The sequence below is a fragment of the Pyrus communis genome, chromosome 3 (assembly GCF_041283825.1).
Source record: "Pyrus communis isolate YQ-2024b chromosome 3, ASM4128382v1, whole genome shotgun sequence".
Lineage (NCBI taxonomy): Eukaryota > Viridiplantae > Streptophyta > Magnoliopsida > Rosales > Rosaceae > Pyrus > Pyrus communis.
The window spans coordinates 29,284,198-29,304,132 of NC_142567.1; the positions used below are offsets into that span (position 1 = coordinate 29,284,198).

General features: G+C 38.9%; 1 protein-coding gene, 1 long non-coding RNA gene and 1 pseudogene across 3 annotated transcripts; 1 reads left to right on the plus strand and 2 right to left on the minus strand.

The window, feature by feature from the left end:
• Positions 1-4,327: 4,327 nt before the first annotated feature.
• Positions 4,328-7,140, minus strand: LOC148698289 (uncharacterized). 2 transcript variants are annotated; one of them, XM_088691777.1, is made up of 3 exons: positions 6,648-7,140; positions 4,579-4,865; positions 4,328-4,413 (listed from the first exon to the last, which is right to left on the minus strand). In XM_088691777.1, exons 1-3 carry the CDS (start codon positions 7,000-7,002, stop codon positions 4,333-4,335), a joined length of 723 nt encoding a protein of 240 aa, XP_088547903.1. In that variant the 5' UTR covers positions 7,003-7,140; the 3' UTR covers positions 4,328-4,332. The 2 variants fall into 2 exon arrangements, with proteins under 2 accessions (XP_088547903.1, XP_088547904.1); XM_088691778.1 differs by having other exon boundaries at positions 4,328-4,865; positions 6,648-7,139.
• Positions 7,141-14,984: 7,844 nt separating this feature from the next.
• Positions 14,985-16,977, minus strand: LOC137732098 (uncharacterized; annotated as a pseudogene).
• Positions 16,978-17,376: 399 nt separating this feature from the next.
• LOC148698290 (uncharacterized) lies at positions 17,377-18,924 on the plus strand. Its single transcript, XR_015961098.1, has 3 exons — positions 17,377-18,016; positions 18,088-18,233; positions 18,680-18,924. It is a non-coding gene; the product is annotated as an uncharacterized LOC148698290 (long non-coding RNA).
• Positions 18,925-19,935: the final 1,011 nt, after the last annotated feature.

A 19,935-nucleotide genomic window follows, 5' to 3' on the forward strand; every position in this document is an offset into this window, starting at 1 on the left:
AGTATCAAACAAGTATCTTATTCGATCAATATCGAATACAAAATACGCGACCAAACAGAAGTATCTATATATCATAGATTTTTGTGTATAAATTGAGCCAGAAATTCTCTGGTGCAAAATAACTATTAAAGACTAAGTTATAAATCACATTTTTAACCATAAAAATATTTACTTTTCTTCTAATGACTACTTCAATGATCAATCAGAGATAAATCACATGTTTAACCATAAAAATATTTACTTTTCTTCTAATTACTACTTCAATGATCAATCAGCTCTCTCTCTCTCTCTCTCTCTCTCTCTCTCTCTAATAAAGAAAGCAAAGCAAAACCATCCACACATCGCACCCTTCTTTCCTACCTCTCCCTTGCTACAGGGTCGGTCCTGAGATTTTGGAGGCCCTATGTAAGGCTCAAGTAGAGGCCCTTACAAGGACTAAATTTTGGTTGCTATATTTTCTTTTATATTTTTTTTTGTGTCTATAAATTGATATAAACGCAAAAGAAAATAAATAAAAAAGAAGCATGGTTTGGTGGCTATGTATCTGCATTCTTTATGTTTTTGAATTCGAAACTCCTTACTTTTTAAATACAAATAGTATGGTGTGGTGACTATGTACATATCATATCACCGTACATATATCATAATCAGAACAATTGATGCTCTTTATTATGAACTAGTTAAACAAATCACTGGTTATGATATTGTAGCATCTTATAATGAACTGTTAGTTTTTTGATTGCATTTTTTCTCACTCCCTAAAGTGAGGATGATTCTAACCCCCACTCGGTTGATTGTCATTAGATTAGTTAGAGTTCGAGATTTGTGTCTTAAATCAATTAAACCAAATTAATTTAACAGTAATCAATAAGGGATGAGCATCACCTGCTCACCTCCACTTTAGTGTTGTGAGCAAAGTTGTATTATATGTATGTATGTATGTATGTATGTATACATATATATATATATATATGGATGACTCTTCAAATAGAATGAAAATTAGATGATCCTTAAAAGTTAACCAAAGAATAAACGAATAACATGTATTCGATTAAATGATATCATTTATGGAAAGGGGGGGCTTTAAAGATTACATCTTCACACTTTTAAAGATTTTAATTAATTATGATATTCCCAATCATAAATTTATCATCAAAAGTTATCTTTTATAATTACGGAAATTAAACTACAAATATTAAAGAGAAAAGAAAAAATTAATGTAGTTCAAAAAAGGCCCAAAAACGGTTCTGCTGGGACTTAAACTCTTACAGAAGCAAATTTAAGTACCAGCGCTTAACAATTCCCCTAAGGCAACATTGTGAATTATGTTCACACTCTTTTTATATGTAGTACATTATTAAGGTTATTAAAATTCAGGGCGCCCTGTGCGGTCGCACGCCTGGCACCCCCTCAGGGCCAGCCTTGCCTTGCTACCCCTCGTCTTTGGAGTAGGATTATTTCCCCTCTTTTTTTCCCTCTTGTGACATCCCACATCGCCCAGGGAAGTGATCCTCGTCTTTGGAGTAGGATTATTTCCCCTCTTTTTTCCTTATTGTGACATCCCACATCGCTCAGGGGAATGATCCTTATATGTATATTCCCATCCCTACCTAGCACGAGGCCTTTTGGGAGCTCACTGGCTTCGGATTCCGTTGGAACTCCGAAGTTAAGCGAGTAGCGCGTGAGAGCATTCCTAGGATGGGTGACCCATCGGGAAGTTCTCGTGTGAGTTCCCAAAAACAAAACTGTGAGGGTGTGGTCGGGGCCCAAAGTGGACAATATCGTGCTACGGTGGTGGAGTGGGCCCGAGAAATGGTCCCCCCCGGGTGGGGGGATGTGACAATTTGGTATCAGAGCCTAACCCTGGCCGCGTGTGTGCCGATGAGGACGTCGGGCCCCTAAGGGGGGTGGATTATGACATCCCACATCGCCCAGGGGAGTGATCCTTATATGTATATTCCCATCCTTACCTAGCACGAGGCATTTTGGGAGCTCACTGGCTTCGGGTTTCGTTGGAACTCCGAAGTTAAGCGAGTAGCGCGCGAGAGCATTCCTAGGATGGGTGATCCATCGGGAAGTTCTCGTGTGAGTTCCCAAAAACAAAACCGTGAGGGTGTGGTCGGGGCCCAAAACGGACAATATCGTGCTATGGTGGTGGAGCGGGCCTGGGAAATGGTCCCCCCCCCCTCGGGTCGGGATGTGACACCTCTCCTCCTATCACAGTTAAGCCACCTCAACATCTTATAAGAGAGAGACAAAATAGAGAATGTGAGAGGAAGGGATGAAGGGGGATGGAAAGATAAAGGGAGAGAATCCTTGTCCCTTGTCTTTTCCAACCCATAATCATCAATTAGATCTCTGAATATTGGACTCTATCTTGACACAAGACCTAACGCTCACATTGCTGAACCAGCTTGCCAGAAAAATTGGGCAAAGTGTGGAACGATTCATGTTGGAACAAGGGTGTTTTACACATCCCTCCTCTTCCCCCCGTATGTTTTTTGACCTTCCTTTCAGGTGTGGTTGCGGATGTTGTTGTTCTTGATGAATTGCTTGTGTGCAACACTCTCAAATCTAGTTTTGGTTCAAGTGCTCTTTTTAGTTTGGGGCAATCTCTTCCTTCGCGGATGATGCGGCAGCGGTGGAGGCTTGCTTTTTGCTGCTCGAAATTAAGGTTTTTTCCTGTTGCCAACGTGTCGAAGTATATGTGGGTCTCCCTTTATGTCTTGGGGTGTAACTCTTATTTTGCTTAAGTCTGTCTACTCTATTATGTCTTACTCTGTTTATCTAGGGTTTTGTGTTTGTTTGAACTTAGACTCATCTATCACAAATTGTAATATTCCCTTTCATTAATAAAATTTTATTTTCGATAATAATGAACCAAAAATGTTTAGGTCACATAACATATCAAACTATTCGGTAAAATCTCCTTGATTTTCATAAGTTGTGCAATCATGTTGGTTAAGAACAAAATTGAAACTAAGAAAAGGGTCCTGATTGAATTGGAGACTACTCATCAGAAATCCAAAATCTATGTATATGCAGAATCATTGAGAACTGTTTATATTTTTTTTCTGAGAGTAAAAAAAGTTTTCTCTTCTTCTAGTTTGCATGGGTTGAAAGCCGGAAGTTGTTGAACAAATCCCAACAAGAGTAGAAGCCGAAAATTGCAGATCTCCAACTTTCGCAAGAAAAGACGGTTTAGGAAATGGGTGGCAGTAGCACCTTAATCCTGCAAATTGGCCATTGCTGGAAACATGAAAACAATCTGGAAATCTGGGAAAACGTAAAACAAAACGGTTCACGATTTTTACTTTTTTCATCAAATTATCTTGTTAACGTACGTAGCATGGCACATTTTGGAAGAAACATGTTGCTGCAACAACGTAACAGTTTCTTCTGTTAATTTTTTTGGCAAACAAATGTCTTGATTTACAATTTGTTGATGTCTCGAGGTACTGAAGAAGTTGAGGTCATACCATGTCCCTCCTCTCATTTATGTAGGACTTATTCTCAACGTGCTTCTCACGTGTGGTGAATTTTCAAGCCTAACACGTAAACAACATAATGGGATGACGTGAAACGCATGTGACCGTTTAACTTCACACATGGGACAATCGGCTCTGATACCATGAAGAAGTTGAGGTTCCTCTATAAAACCAATTGAAAATATAGGGAATAGCCCAACTTACTTAGAAGTCCATGCAAGGTTCCTCTTCCATCAATGTGAGACTATTCTCAACACGTACTGCCGTTTTTCCTACTCTGCATTAGTGTAACTGTAACATATTATAAAGCATCTTACCCAGCAAAAAAGATAAACAAATGCCCCGTTACTTTACCTTGATCATGACTTAAGCAAACCCATTGAGTCCAATCTGGTAAGCGAAGAAAAATCAACTTAGGTAAGTGGCATGTGATGTCAGTGCAATTTCAAAGCATTCTCGTAAAATCAACTTAGGTAAGTGGCATGTGAAGATATTCGGTGGGAAGCTGATGATATCCTGGGATTTCTCGTAAAGGCGGTCGACCTGGACCTGGCGGAGGGAATAAAAAGTCCACGGCACGTGGCGGTGCAATTTTAGGTGCAGGAAGAGGTAGAGGGACTGCAAAGGGTTCCAAGAGGGATTTGCCTCCGCAACTAAGTGGCATTGGCAGGAAGGCAATGAGCGATATTGAAATACTTCATACAGACTCGTTATGCCATATTCGGATTTGATGTCGAATCAAGTGAATGATTAGTGTAAGCGTTAGGCTTCGTTTCAGTTTTAGTTTTAACCTTAATTATGTTTTCGGGGTCGTACTGGATGATACTTGACTGTAAAGATTGAATTAACGACTCGTTTTCTCTCGTATTTGGTGAGACAGCAGCTTAATTTTACACCGAAAGCACATAGCAAACCAACTAGGCTCCTGCAAATTACACACGATTACAAGTTAGCATATACATACATCAGCGGCACGATGCTAACGGAGAGAATCTGATTGGTGCGCATCCGATCAGTTCTGAAATAGGAAACTCCATTACACATGGTTGATTATCTACAATGATGCAATGAATTCAAGGATAAGACTCACCATCTGTGCATCATAAGCAGGGCCTTCCATTTGGAAGTGGCCTGCTCCTTCAATCAGGTGTGTTTCAACACGACCGGCCGCAGAACTTAGCTTGTTCTTTAACTGCTCCACGCTAGTGAACCCATCCTGTGTCCCCATTACAAAAAGTTTGGGTTTTGAGGATTGTAGTACGGCTTTGTGGTGTCTCCCGAAAAGGATTGAGGCAAGCATGCCGAAAGGATACCCCAGACTAACATAGCCCACAACTTGTTCAATCTGATCTACAGCAGAGCCTGCAATCGGGGCACCTACACCATAACATAGGGAAATTATAAAACATATGAGGAAATTATGTTTACCCCCTCGAATGATCACAAAGATCCTAGATCATGTCTACAACAATTATGTGCGGTTCATACCAGAAAGATCCTAGATCATGCTTCATAGTTTTCCACAAGATTATTTGCAGAAAAAAAAAAAAAAAACCATCTATTTCTCACTAAAACTGATTGACCTTGTGATTTTACTTATGTCTAGTTGGAGTTTGAGACCCTCTTGTCCCACATTGGTCAATAGTATTTTTTCACAAGTCTTTATATAGGCTTATTCCCTTTTCTTAGTAGTTAGAACTTGGACCATTTGGAAATGGATTGAAGACTTGGGTCTTATGGTTGTGTGGATTAGGCTTGAATATAATATAGCCTAAATACAATTAATATTAATTAATCAAGACAAGGGCCTTGGAATTTAAAATTAATCAGATTCATTAATTTTAATTTTCGGATTAAGTTTTTTAATTAATTTATTAATTAAAAAATGTTTTGATTAAAGGACACAGCTATTAGAAAGAGTTGTACTTTTTGATTAAAAGATACAGCTATTAGAAAGAGTTGTGTGCTTTCAAATACACTGAACATGTATTTGAAAGGGTGTTAAACAGCCTATATATTTGCAATCATAGTATCCAAGTGAGGATCATCTTTTCTTCTTCCTTATCTTCTGTACGAAATTTCTAGAGAGTAAACACACAAAGTAATTCGCTAGAGTTCTATAATCCAGTGCGGGTTGTAGAATTTGGTAGTTGTATCCTGGTCGAGCAGACGTTGTAGAACCACAAGCACAAGAGTGGGACGAAAATACTGTTCGAAGGACATAGCTTTTACGCTAGCCTCTACCTTCTGTGATCAAGTTAGTATCATTGATAATTTTATATTAGTTTATGTATTTATTGTATAATTTCATTCTGCACATCAAGTATATTTGGTAAATAAAATATTAGAATTTCAAGTTCTGTTTATTTCTGTTATTTTTGTTTATTTCTAAATTATTCTCTAACATGTCCTCGTATCGATTTTCATATTGCAATTACTAGAGAGCATAAACAACACATCGATAACCAAAAATCGCAATTCAGAACAAGAAGCTAAGGAGCAGCAGTGATGCTAGATTTTATCAAATCATAGCTCAAGTCCTTCACAATTACTAGAAACTTAGGCTTCTCATCATTTATCATCTCTTACAACATTTACGATCTCCGGTCGACCTAGAGAAACCTATCATAGTTGCAAATAACATTTTTCATCATACTTATATTCGCTTTGAATGTGATCAAAATCCAAACTTTTGAATGATCGAAGGACAGTTCGATCAGCAACACGAAAGTCAGTTCGATCAGCAACACGAAAGTCAGAAATACTCCAAACAACATTACCAAATGAAATCCCAACTTCATCACACTTATATGGGATAACTAACATTACCAATTAAATCCTAGCCTCATATCATCAATTCTCCCTCAAATCCAAAGCCTTCTTTAATTTTTCGACGAGGCTTCAGAAAGTAATTAGTTGTTATCTACGTAACACTCTGATCACTTCGCAAACTAATATCCAAATTACAGATCCACAAAACCATTCACCAAACCAATCAAAGAAGCAATCTTTAAACCACCACAAGCTAACACACAATCCACAGATCCAAAAAATCATCTACATAAAAGCACACCCTTTAATTTATAAACAACATGCTTAATCCAATAAAAATTGCAGAAACATATTCTAAAAGAGCACAAAAATTCAAAATTATTATACCTGCAGAAGAACCCACCAACAAAATCCTGTCAGCTGATCGATTCTCAGAAACCCATTTGCACACAGCAATCACATCCTTAATTTCTGCAAACCCAGTGAGAGAGGCCCTTCCTGTTGACCTCCCAACCCCTCTCATGTCAAAGGTCAGAGCTTTATAGCCTCTGTCGGCCAACCCAGCTGCTATTCCTCTCAACAGGCCTTGGCAGCCGCCAAGGACGGAGTATGGGTGCACCAGAACCACCACAGGGCTGCCCTTCTTGATCTCTTCTTCTTCTCTGGGTTTGAAGAGCTTTGTGCTGAGCTTGACTCCATCGCTGGTCTCAACCGTGCAGCGCTCCACCGTACAGTTTGACATCAGAGGAAGAGGGAGAGAGGAAGTTGTTGGGGTAGCTGGTGAGTGTGTTTTTTGGTGGATGAGAGTGACAATACTGGTACACCTGGACTTGGGATAGTTTTCTAAAACCTTGCTTTTCGGAACATAATAACCCGAGTCTCGCTGTAAAACTCATAAATTTTAAAAATCATACGTATATTGTTCCAAAAAAAGAATCATACGTATAATTATCAAAACTAAGGCATTAATATTAAACCAGTTAATTCAAGAATACATGTATATCCTCATTGTCTAATGGTATTCATCTTTAATTATAAAGGGAGAGTTCTTATCAAAAACGAATTTAAAGAATACATTTATATCACAATAAAACTCAAATATAGTAAGTATGATATAATATTCTCATAAGAAATGCAGACAAACGAGCTCATCCAAGGTTTGACAAAAAAATAAAAGAGCTCATCCAAGGGAGGACACTCTAACATGCACAAGTCGGGTGTATAAATCTACGCTCAAGTACAAATACACGTGAAGGTGGTGCAAGGCACATCCCACTTCAGGCTTGAAAGCTAAATGCAACTAGTAAAGGCTGGAACTACATAAATCCAAAGGGAGCATAACATGCAGTGTGAACATGCACGTGAAGTTGGTCATGATCCCAGACAATACTATAGACATCGGTTTAACATACATGATGAGCTAATAAAACATGTATGATCATGCCATAATAATGTTCACAAAATACATAAATCATAACGTCTTCAATATATAAAATATTTGCATTCGTTGAGTAAAACATTGTCATGATAACATGATATTTCATAAAAACCCTTTCAAAAATCATATATCTCGTGTATAGGTTGAACCTAAAAGCCCACTCACTAATACGTTCTTGAATCGTAACTGTATTGCCATGTCTAACCTCAAAATAAGTCTCCTATATGAAATCACTATATCAACCATTATTAATACAAATGATTAATACAAATAATCCACCATCAATTTTTTGAAATCCAACGGTCACAGAACTCTCAACATGCTCACAAGGAAGTTCGGGAACTTGTCCTGAATGTGGCCCAATTTCTTCTTTTCTATTTTCTTGTTCGAGGGCTTAATTTCTTGTTTAATCGACAAGCTAAAGAGGATTTAAATTTCAGGCAAATGGACAAAGAAATAATTTAATTAAATTAATTAATTTGCTTCATTTAAAATTGTAAAAATCAATGCAGAACACGTTTTGTTCAAAGGGTGAATTATGAAAGTGCTTTTGAGTCATAGTCTAAGGTGGCTGTGGAAAACCTGGTATTGTTGGCAATTCTGAAGCCCAACCAACCTGATGTTACTCCTTAGTCCTGTAGCTCCTCATGACTGAAGAAATATGAGGTTCCAATTCCAAAATCAACTGGCAATGCGGAGAGTAACCAACCGTGAACGAACTCAGCATTACAACACAACTGGCAGTGAGGATATGAGAGCAACTCCAGCGTGAGAACCATCCCCCCCCAGACTATTCACTATTCAATCCACCTAGTGAACAGTAACTGTTTTTTGCATCTTCACCGTTGCACTTGAATAGCCTTGTCAATAAACAATAAAATAATAGTATTTTTGTATTTAATAAATAATAGTATTTTTGTATTTATAAAATAATAGTATTTTTTTTTTATAAAATAATAATTTTTTTTCTTCAGAAAACTTGTCTTCACCGTGGACGAAGAAGGAAGAGATTGAGAGCTCTGCTGAGCTCCCATATGAGGAGGAAGGAGACGGAGAAGAGCAAGGTTAAATCGAATTTGACGCCAACGGAGAACCAAACCCTGAGAATCTGGCAATGGGTCTTGCCGAAATGGAAAAGGGGTTGGTTGAAAACCTAGAATTTGAAGTTGCAGTAGCAGCAGGAGACGGTGGTCGCAGGAGGAGGAACCGGCGGAGATGAGTTTGCAGGGGCGGAAGCGGCGGAGATGAGTTTGCAAGGGAGTTTGCAGGAGACGGTGGTCGCGGGAGAAGGAAGCGGCGGAGATCTGTTCTTGTCATCGGCACAGTCGGTTTCGTTGGAACCTACGTCTCCGTGGCCCTCAAAAAGCGTGGAGACGTCATCCTGACGTCAGTCCATGTCAAATTGCCTTCGGGCGCTCGGGTCGGCACAAATCAACGGGCCTGGCACTCGAGCCTGCTCGGGCTTCCTCGCCAGCCAACGCTGGACTTCCTCCCTCGGGCAATCCAACCCTGTTCCGGAGTCCGTCCCTCGAGCAGGAGCTCCCGCTGGAGCTGCTCATGACTTGTACCACATCGGAAAGTTAAGGAATATACTTTCATGGGCTTAGTAAGAGTTACAGCTAGTCCGTTAGACCCACTTAGTTTTAGCGTGGAACTTAAAGGCTAAAATCGTTTTTCACCTAGCCGGTGGGCAGATTAGCTGGGCAACAAGAATCATATATAGGTACATAGTACAACTCATGTGCTTTATATTCTTCGCATGCATATGCCAAGAAGCATGGTTCATGTTTCGATGTTTCTAGCCCTTATAGTCTAAACAAAGCAGTGTTTTATATATAACAAACTTGTGAGCAATCAAATATACAGACATGGCACTTCAAATTTCATATGGCCTCCTCTTCATATTTTTTATCTCAAGTTTCATAGCTACAACCCCCGCATGCCGAAAAATTGATCAACACTCTCTTCGGTCTTCATTTGATATTGATTCTTCCAGTTTAAACTGGTCTTCCAACAATTGTTGCCGTTGGGAGGGCATCACTTGTGATATGTCTGGTAGGGTAACTCATTTGTTGTTGCCTTCCAAAGGTATCAAAGGTTGCATTTCTCGCTCTCTTGGAAACCTCACACATCTTTCGCATCTCAACCTCTCCCACAATATGCTTTCCGGCCTCTTGAGGTTGGAATTTTTTTGACCTTGACTCGCCTTCAGATCCTTGATTTGAGCGAAAACCATTTATCCGGAAAACTACCACCATCTCTATCATCAAGTTATATGCAGATGGTGGATTTATCTAGCAATCAGTTTAACGGAAGAATTCCATCTTCATTCGTCCAACATGCCTGGAATTTGAGCAGTTTCAATATCAGCAATAATCATTTTACAGGCCAAATCCCATCCTCTATCTGTCTTCTTTCCTCTTCGCTTAGAGTCTTGGATTTCTCCCACAATATTTTCAGTGGCTCAATTCCTCTAGGACTAGGAAACTGTTCCAAATTGGAGGTCTTTCGTGCTTCCGACAACACTCTCTTAGGTTCCCTTCCTGCTGATATCTACAATGCTCAGGCCCTTCAAGAAATTGCATTATCTACTAATAGCCTTTTTGGACCCATCAGTGAGAATGTTGGGAAGCTCTCCAAATTAAAGCTTATGCACCTTCATTACAACAATCTAGAAGGTCTTCTGCCCCCATCTTTGATGAATTGCACAAACCTTGTTGAAATAAATCTGGGATTCAACCGTTTTAGTGGGAATATCTCTTCACTCGATTTCTGTAAACTTACTCAACTTAGTAAGCTAGATTTTATAAATAATGCACTCACTGGTAAGTTGCCAACAAGCCTTTACTCATGTAAGTCCCTCAAAGCACTTCGACTGGCTTCAAATGATTTCGAGGGACAAATCCAAACTGAGATTCTTCAATTGAAAAACTTGACCTTCCTCTCGGTTTCTCATAACAGACTCACCAATGTCACAAGGGCAATGAAGATATTTATGCGTTTCCAGGGTGCTCCTTCTTTCAGAAAATTTTCAAGGTGAAGAAATGCCAGATGGAGATATAACTGTTGATTTTAGGTTACAAAATCTGTGTGTTTTCAGTTTGTATGGCAGTTATATGACAGGTCAAATACCTGCATGGATTTCAAAGTTCAGGAAACTGGAAGTCTTGGATTTGTCTTTTAACAGGCTCACTGGCACAATACCTTGTTGGTTGGCGACTCTTCCGAGTCTTTTCCATTTGTTGTTGACTGACAACTTGATTTCGGGTGAATTTCCAAGGGAGCCTTGCGGACTACGAGCGTTAGTATTGCAAAAGCCTACGAATCAAATGGGCCATTGTTCTCTTGAGTTGCCCATCTGTAAGCAGTAATATGAATAATCAAACTACAACTGCATAGCAAACCAACACGACACTAGGGTTACCATAAGCATATCCCGTGCATTACAAGAAATCAACTTACCTGGAGGTATCACCATTATGAAAGCAACAGATGAGGTTTTCTACTTCCAACACTCGTTAATACTCCTCTATAAATGAATAGGGTTTTAGATATTTTGGAAGCCTTAGTGTGGAAGCAGGGACTTCAACTATTTATACAATCATTCATCGATAGAGATCCACTCGGTCCAGCCTATTATCAGAAGGAGTGTTGATCTCTATCTCAAAGAGTTTTAGTCCCATCATGACTTGATATACTAGTGTATATCAGATAAGGATCGAAAATAGGACAACTGCAATACATGAAACTCCATGACTCTTATCGCATTAGGGCTCTCAAACTTCTCGTGTTTCACATAACCAGTACAACCAGTTATGCCCCACACAAGCAGTCCAGTTGTGATCTCATTGTCATTCAAACAGGTTTTACATTCTCCCACTTGAATGTCAATGATATGCCTCAATACAATAAGAATCACGATGATCATTGAGTTCACAAAAGCTTGCAACTGATCCTACTCAGTGACTTGTCATTTTTAAGAAAAATATAGGACCACAGAAAACACACGCATTGCTTGCACTTTGCACTCTGTGATCACATACATATTTATCATGAAAACACTATGTCACATTTAAGAGTCATGATGTCGAGAACTGATGATTTATACCATCAGATATCAGTTCCACATAACAAACTGAAATGATTCCAGTACCAAAATCGTTTGTCAAAGCATAATCAGCTATTCAAACAAGTCAATAATAATTAACAACTGTCAACAATAATAAAGATAACTGCAATAAAACCTACGTAGTTCATGGAGTGCTTACTCCCACTCATTAATGGAATCAAAGAGTTCTCTCACTCCCATGTTGAAGACATGTTTCTTGAAGACTCCCACTGGTAGGGCCTTTGTCATCGGGTCAGCTACCATTAAGCTCGTGTGGATGTACTCAATTTCGACAGTCTCTTTCTTCACTTCATCTCTCACTTTTAAGTACCTAATATCCATCAATCTACTAGCATATGACCTTTTGTTATTCTTTGAAAAGAAAACTGCAGCTTTGTTGTCACAGTACAACTTGAGGGGCTTGTCAACATTGTCAACGATTTCCAATCCTCTCACCATGTTTTTAAGCCAAATGGCTTGTTGAGTTGCTGCATAGCACCCTATAAACTCAGCTTCCATGGTTAAAGATGCAATACACTTCTGTTTTGCACTTTTCCATGATACTGCACCATTAGCCAACAAAAAAAATGTAACCATTCGTCGATTTTCTGTCATCCACACATCCTGCCAGGTCTGAATCTGTGAATCCCACCAACTCCAGCTTGTCCACATAACTGTAAGTTAACATGAAATCTCTTGTTCTTTTAAGATACCTCAGTACATTTTTCGCTGCAACCCAATGTGCTGTACCAGGATTTGATTGAAACCTTCCTAGTACACTTACTGCAAAAGCCAGGTCCAGTCTTGTGCATACCTGGGCATACATAAGACTCCCTACAAGAGATGCATATGGCTTATCCTTCATTCCCTCATTCTCTAATTCATTTTTGGGACATTGATCACTGCTTAGTTTGTCTCCTTTGCCAATAGGCAATTCTCCATTCGAACACTTGTCCATGTTGAATCTTTTAGTGACTCTGTCGATGTATTGCCTTTGGGAGAGACCAAGGGACTTCTTAGCACGATCTTTTATAATTTCTATTCCCAAAACGAATTGAGCTTCTCCCAAGTCCTTCATGTCAAAGTTTTGAATGAGCATACTCTTAGTTGTCTGTAGTAGAGACATATCGGAGCTGGCCAACAATATATCGTCCACGTACAATACTAAGAATATAACCTTTGAGCCAAAGACTTTCAGATAAATACACTCATCCATTTTGCTTTCTTGAAAACCTAAAACTGCCATTACCTGATCAAATTTCTTATTCCATTGCCTCGAAGCTTGTTTTAAGCCGTATATAGACTTGTTCAACTTACAAACCATCGTTTCTTTCCCCCTTTCAACAAATCCAGGTGCTTGTTGCATGTAGATATCTTCTTCAAGGTCGCCATTTAGGAATGCCGTCTTGACATCCATTTGATGAAGTTCTAGATCAAAATGTGCTGTGATAGCTAAGATTACTCTCATGGAGTCTTTTGTTGAGACTGGAGAAAACGTCTCATTGTAGTCAATGCCTTCCCTTTGTGTAAAACCCTTCGCTACTAGCCTTGCTTTGTGTTTGTCAAGGTTGCCTTGTGAGTCTCGTTTTGTCTTGAACACCCACTTGCAACCAATAATTTTTGTTGTCCCAGGTGGCTGTGGAACAAGACTCCAGACATTGTTTTTCTCCATAGACTCCAGTTCTTCATGCATGGCTTGTTTCCATAACGTTGATCGTGCACTTGATATGGCTTGATTGTAGGTCAAGGGATCATCCTCATCACCTATAGTGTGTTCTGCCTCATTTAGGTACACGAAATCAGGCCATAATGCTGCTTTTCGTACACGCTGTGATTTTCGAACATTTAATTCCAAAATTGTAGTGCCTGGAGCATTTACCTGATCTTCTCCAGGGGTTTGTACTGGTGCATGTACTTCGTTTTCTTGGGCCTTTGCATGGGTCATGTGGTCCTCATTTACTATCTCATCTTCATGAGACATATGTAAACCGTTATGAAGAGAACGTGGCTGCATGGGGATTATGAGAGTGGATGCGTGCAGATCAGTTAACTCACTGTCAAGTGGGATTTCTTCGAAATCTGGGGATGAAGCTGCTGATTTACTGAAGCCAGTCTCATCCTCTTCTTCAAGAAATCTTGCATTATGTGTTTCCATGACCCTCGAGTGACTGTTAGGGCAATAGAACTTATACCCTTTAGACTTCTCAGAATACCCAATGAACTTGCAACTGATGGTTCTTGGATCAAGTTTCTTTTCTGTTGGATTATAAAACCTGGCCTCGGCATTGCAACCCCATACATGGAAGTGGTTAAAGCTCGGTTTCCTTCCAGTCCAAGCTTCGAATGGAATCTTGTCCACGGACTTGCTTGGTACCCGATTCAATATATAGTTTGCAGTTTTCAGCGCTTCTCCCCAGAGAAACATTGGAAGCTTTGAATGTGAAAACATAGATCTGATCATGTCTTTTAGGGTTCGATTCCTTCGTTCAGCAACTCCATTTTGATGAGGAGTCCCAGGGGTAGTATACTGAGCCACGATGCCATTTTGTTCAAGATATGTTGCAAAAGGTCATTTGTGTTGTCCAGCCTCAGTGAACCTGCCAAAATACTCACCACCTCTATCGGATCTCACAATCTTAATGTGTTTGTCCAGTTGTTTTTCAACTTCCAAATGAAATGTTTTAAAACAGTGCAAGGCTTCAGTTTTTTCAGAAATAAGGAAAATATATGCAAACCGTGAAAAATCATCAATGAAGGTTATGAAATATGATTTTCCACAGATGGTTTTAATTGGAAAAGGTCCACAAATGTCAGTGTGTATAATTTCTAATAGACATTGGCTACGGTTTGACCCTATTTACCTAGTATTAGTGAGCTTTCCCTTAAAATAGTTAATACACTCTTTAAAGTTGCTGAAATCAAGTTGTGGCAACAAGTCTTGTTTTGTAAGTGTGATGATCCTTTCTTTAGAGATGTGCCCCAACCTTTTGTGCCAAAGCATTGAGGTTTTTGCATGAGAGAGCACTTGTTTAGAACCAACACTTTGAACATTAAAACATTCAATCTCATAAGTACAATTCATTTGCCACATATCAACTTTGAGATTAGTTTCACCAAGCAATTTATTCGAGTCATTTGAATGGAAAAACTTTACACTTTGACTGTCACCCATAAATGTAAAGCCGGACTTAACTAACTTAGATGCAGAAATTAAATTCCTTCGCATGGAAGGTACATAAAGTACTGGACTTAATTCTAAAATAAAGCTAGAGGAAAGAACTAATTTGACACTTCCTATGGATTCGACAGCAACTTTGCTCCCATTCCCCACATAGACATTGTAGACTTCATTGTTTATCACCCTTGTTTTTGAGAAGCCCTGCAAGGAATTAGTTATGTGAATAGAACAGCCTGTGTCAAACCACCAACTATTAGGAGGAATGTAAACTAGATTGGACTCAACACATACGAAAACATTTATTTCATTACCTTTCTTAACAAGCCAATTCTTGAAGCCATTGCAATTCTTTCTTAAGTGACCTGTCTCTTTGCAAAAATAACACTCATTTTCTTTCTCAGTTTCAACATTAGCAGTTTTCATTTTATGAGATCCCTTAGAGATGATGTTAGCATTTTTAAATGAAGAAGAAATTTCTTTCTTCTTCTTCTTACCAGCAGCCACGGTTGAACCTTGAGTGAAGTCCCTTTTGCGTTTTTCTCCTTGCACAAAATTTACATCCACTGATTTGTCACTCTTGAGCCGATCTTCTTCTTGTGCACACATAGTGATCAGTTCATCTATGCCCCATTTAACCTTCTAAGTGTTATATGAAACCTTGAGCTGCCCATATTTTGAAGGCAGGGAGTTTAAAGCCATATGAACTAGGAACTGATCAGTCATGGGTACTTCAAGGTCCTTTAACTTTTGAGCAAGATCAACCATCTTCAGAATGTGTTCCTTGACACTTCCCTCAGCATCAAATTTCATTGAAGTAATTTGAGTTAGAAAAGTCCCAGTTTCTGCCTTGTTAGACTCTTTAAACTTTTCCCCAACTGCAGCCAAGAAGTCTTTTGCATTATCTTGTTTTGGAACACCCCCTTTAACTGATGGAGCCATTGCTTTCCTCATAATCATCAGTGACATCCGATTTGTTCTCTCCCACTTCTCAACCTTTGCCTTATGATCTGCAGTGCTTTCTGCAGTAATAGCTGCAGGTTTTTCCTCCCTTAATGCCAAATTGAGATCCATAAGGCCAAGTACCATTTCAACATCCTCTTTCCACTTCTTGTAGTTAGAACCGGTCAAGGTCTCAATATTGTTGAAATTGAGGGATGTCATGTGAGGAGCTGCAAAACCAAATGTTAATTTTTACAGTTGTTAGTCATCTAAGTGTCAACCAATAGACGGAAAATGATACTTAATCATTTCCTGACACATAATCGTATAAGCATAGTATCATCTTTGGACAGAAACCATTTATACTAGATTTGCATAGCCAAAATATTGAATACAAGGGCAGTTTACATAACTCCAACACTTTTGAGTAGATGAAGAATGTAATCTTGTCCATTCAATACTTCACTATACATTGATTCATTTGTTTAACTTGAATAAATAAACATTTTTGAGCAGATTATTATTCACTTAATACAGATGAATCACATGTTTGACTCTTTAGACAACAAGCCAAAATCAACAAACTAAACACTTTTGAGCAGATTAGGTGTTGAGATCCTTGTTTACGATTCAAATCTTATTTGTCAGTTTGGTTTTGATAAATAGAATGTGAATCCAAAAGTTCTTCTTGGTTGAGTATTCCAGTATTGTAACCATTCTTTAAATGATCTTATCTGCACACAATAGTAAACGCAACTGGAGGTATCCACAGCAATAGTTGAATACATATAGTGACCATGCAAAACAATTGTCAGTATGCAGCGGAAGCATTTTAATGACACAGGATCAAAACATATATGCATGTATTTATATCGAAAGTTAACCATATATTGATTAAGGAACCCTAGCCATGTTGGGTTGGCTCTGACACCACATGTAAGCAGTAATATGAATAATCAAACTACAACTGCATAGCAAACCAACACGACACTAGGGTTACCATAAGCATATCCCGTGCATTACAAGAAATCAACTTACCTGGAGGTATCGCCATTATGAAAGCAATAGATGAGGTCTTCTACTTCCAACACTCGTTAATACTCCTCTCTAAATGAATAGGGTTTTAGATATTTTGGAAGCCTTAGTGTGGAAGCAGGGACTTCAACTATTTATACAATTATTCATCGATAGAGATCCACTCGGTCCAGCCTATTATCAGAAGGAGTGTTGATCTCTATCTCAAAGAGTTTTAGTCCCATCATGACTTGATATACTAGTGTATATCAGATAAGGATCGAAAATAGGACAACTGCAATACATGAAACTCCATGACTCTTATCGCATTAGGGCTCTCAAACTTCTCGTGTTTCACATAACCAGTACAACCAGTTATGCCCCACACAAGCAATCCAGTTGTGATCTCATTGTCATTCAAACAGGTTTTACACCATCTACTTCCAACGGGGTAATAATGCAACTGTGCTGTCTTCACAGTACAAGTATGCGGCCAACATGCCAAGAGTAATCTCCCTCAGGAACAACAGTTTAAGTGGCAGCATACCCTTTGAGATTGGCCAATTGCAATATCTTCAACAACTGGATCTAAGCATCAACAACTTCTCTGGCAATATTCCAGACCAAATATCCAACGTCACAGAGTTGGAGAGATTAGAACTCAACAGCAACCGTCTGTCAGGTGAAATCCCATCATCACTATCAAGTCTCCATTTCTTGTCTACGTTTACTGTTGCATACAATAATCTTGAAGGATCAATACCAGCCGGCACTTAGCTCCAAGGCTTCAGTGCCTCTGCATTCGAAGGGAATCCAAAACTTTGTGGCACCCCACTTCCAAACCAGTGCTTGTCAAGTAATGGCAATGATGCATATGAGAATGAGAACAACCAGGATTTGGACGACGATGAGGATCAAAGTCTATAGGTTGGGTTATCCGTTGCGCTTGGTTTCGTTGTAGGGTTCTTGGGATTCTGTTGCCCTTTTCTTCTCAAGAGGACGTGGAGACATGTATATTTCCAATTCCTGGACAATGTTCAATTCAACCTCTATCTGATGTGGAGAAGGCTTAGAAGAAGGTATGACTCTTTTTGCGTTTTCTTTTTCGATTTGGTTTGTGATGTTTAATTCTTGTCTTTGTTCTAAACAGGAAATGGTGAATTTTTCATGGTCCCTGACAACTTCCAAACCACCTCTCTCTTTAGTGTTCCAGCTAAAGCTACCTGCCCTGAAGAACAAATATTTTTGTGTACGAATTGAGCCAAAAATTCTCTGGTGCAAAACAACTATTAAAGAGTAAGTTCTAAATCACATGTTTAACCATAAAAATATTTACTTTTCTTCTAATTACTACCTCAATCAGCGCTCTCTCTCTCTCTCTTTAAGAAAGAAAGCAAAGCAAAACCATCCACACATCGCACCCTTCTTCCTACCTCTCCCTTGCTACCCCTCATTTTTTTCCAGCCCATAATCATGAATTAGATCTCGGAATATTGGACTCTATCTTGACACAAGACCCAACGCTCACAGCCCATTGCTGAACCAGCTTGCCATAAAAGTTGGGTGAAGTGTGGAACAATTCATGTTGGAACAAGGCTGTTTTACACATCCCTTTTGCCCTCCCCTCCTCCTCTATGTTTTTTGACCTTAATTTCAGGTGTGGTTGTGGATGTTGTTGGTCTTGATGAATTGATTGTGTGCAACACTCTCAAATCTAGTTTTGGTTCGGGTGCTTTTTTCAGTTCGGGGCAATCTCTTCCTTCCCGGATGATGTGGCGGCAGTGGAGGCTTGCTTTTTGCTGCTTGAGATTAAAGTTTTTTCCTATTGTTTTTTATTGTTGCCTACAGGCCTTAAGTATGTGTAGGCCTCCCTTTATGTTCTGAGTGTAGCTCTCATTTTGCTTAAGTCTATCTCTACTATGTCTTACTCTGTTTATCTAGTGTTTTGTGTTTGTTTGGACTTAGACCCATCTATCACATTGTAATATTCCCTTTCATTAATAAAATTTTATTTTTGACAAAAAAATAAAAAATAAAAAAACACCACAAAAATGTTTAGGTCACATAACACATCAAACTATTCGGCAAAATCTCCTTGATTTTCATAAGTTGTGCAATCATGTTGGTTAAGAACAAATTTGAAACTAAGAAAAAGGGTCCTGATTGAATTGGGACTACTCATCAAAAATTCAAAATCTGTGTATATGCAGAATCATTGAGAAGGGTTCATTTTTTTTTTTTCCTGAAAGTTAAAGAAAAAAAAAAAAAAACTACTGTAAGTTGGGTTTTGTCTTCTTCTAGTTTGCATGGGTTGAAAGCCTAAAGTTGTTGAACGAATCCCAACAAGAGCAGAAGCCGAAAATTGCAGAGCTCCAACTTTCGCAAGAAAAGGCGGTTCAGGAAATGGGCGGCAATGGCACCTTAATCCTGCAAATTGGCCACTATTGGAAACATGAAAACAATCTGGATATTCAGAGAAACGCAAAAGAAAACGGTTCACGATTTTTATTTTTTTCATCAAACAGTAAAGTTTAAATTGCAATTATCTTGTTAAAGTACGTAGCATGGCACATTCTGGAAGAAACATGTTGCTGCACCAACGTAACCGTTTCTTCTGTTAAATATTTTGGCAAACAAATCTCTTGATTTACAATTTGATGATGTCTCGAGGTACTGAAGAAGTTGAGGTTATACCATGTCTCTTCTCTTATCAGTGTATGACTTATTCTCAACACGCCTCTCATGTGTGGTGAATTTTCAAGCCTAACACGTGAACAACCCAACGGGGTGACGTGAAACACATGTGACCATTTAACTTCATACGTGGGACAATCGGCTCTGATATCATTAAGAAGTTGAGGTTCCTCTATAAAACCAATTGAAAATATGAAGAATAACCCAACTTACTTATAAGCTCATACAAGATCCCACTGCCATTAATGTGAAACTATTCTCAACACGTACTGCCATTTTTCCTACTCTGCATTAGTGCAACTAT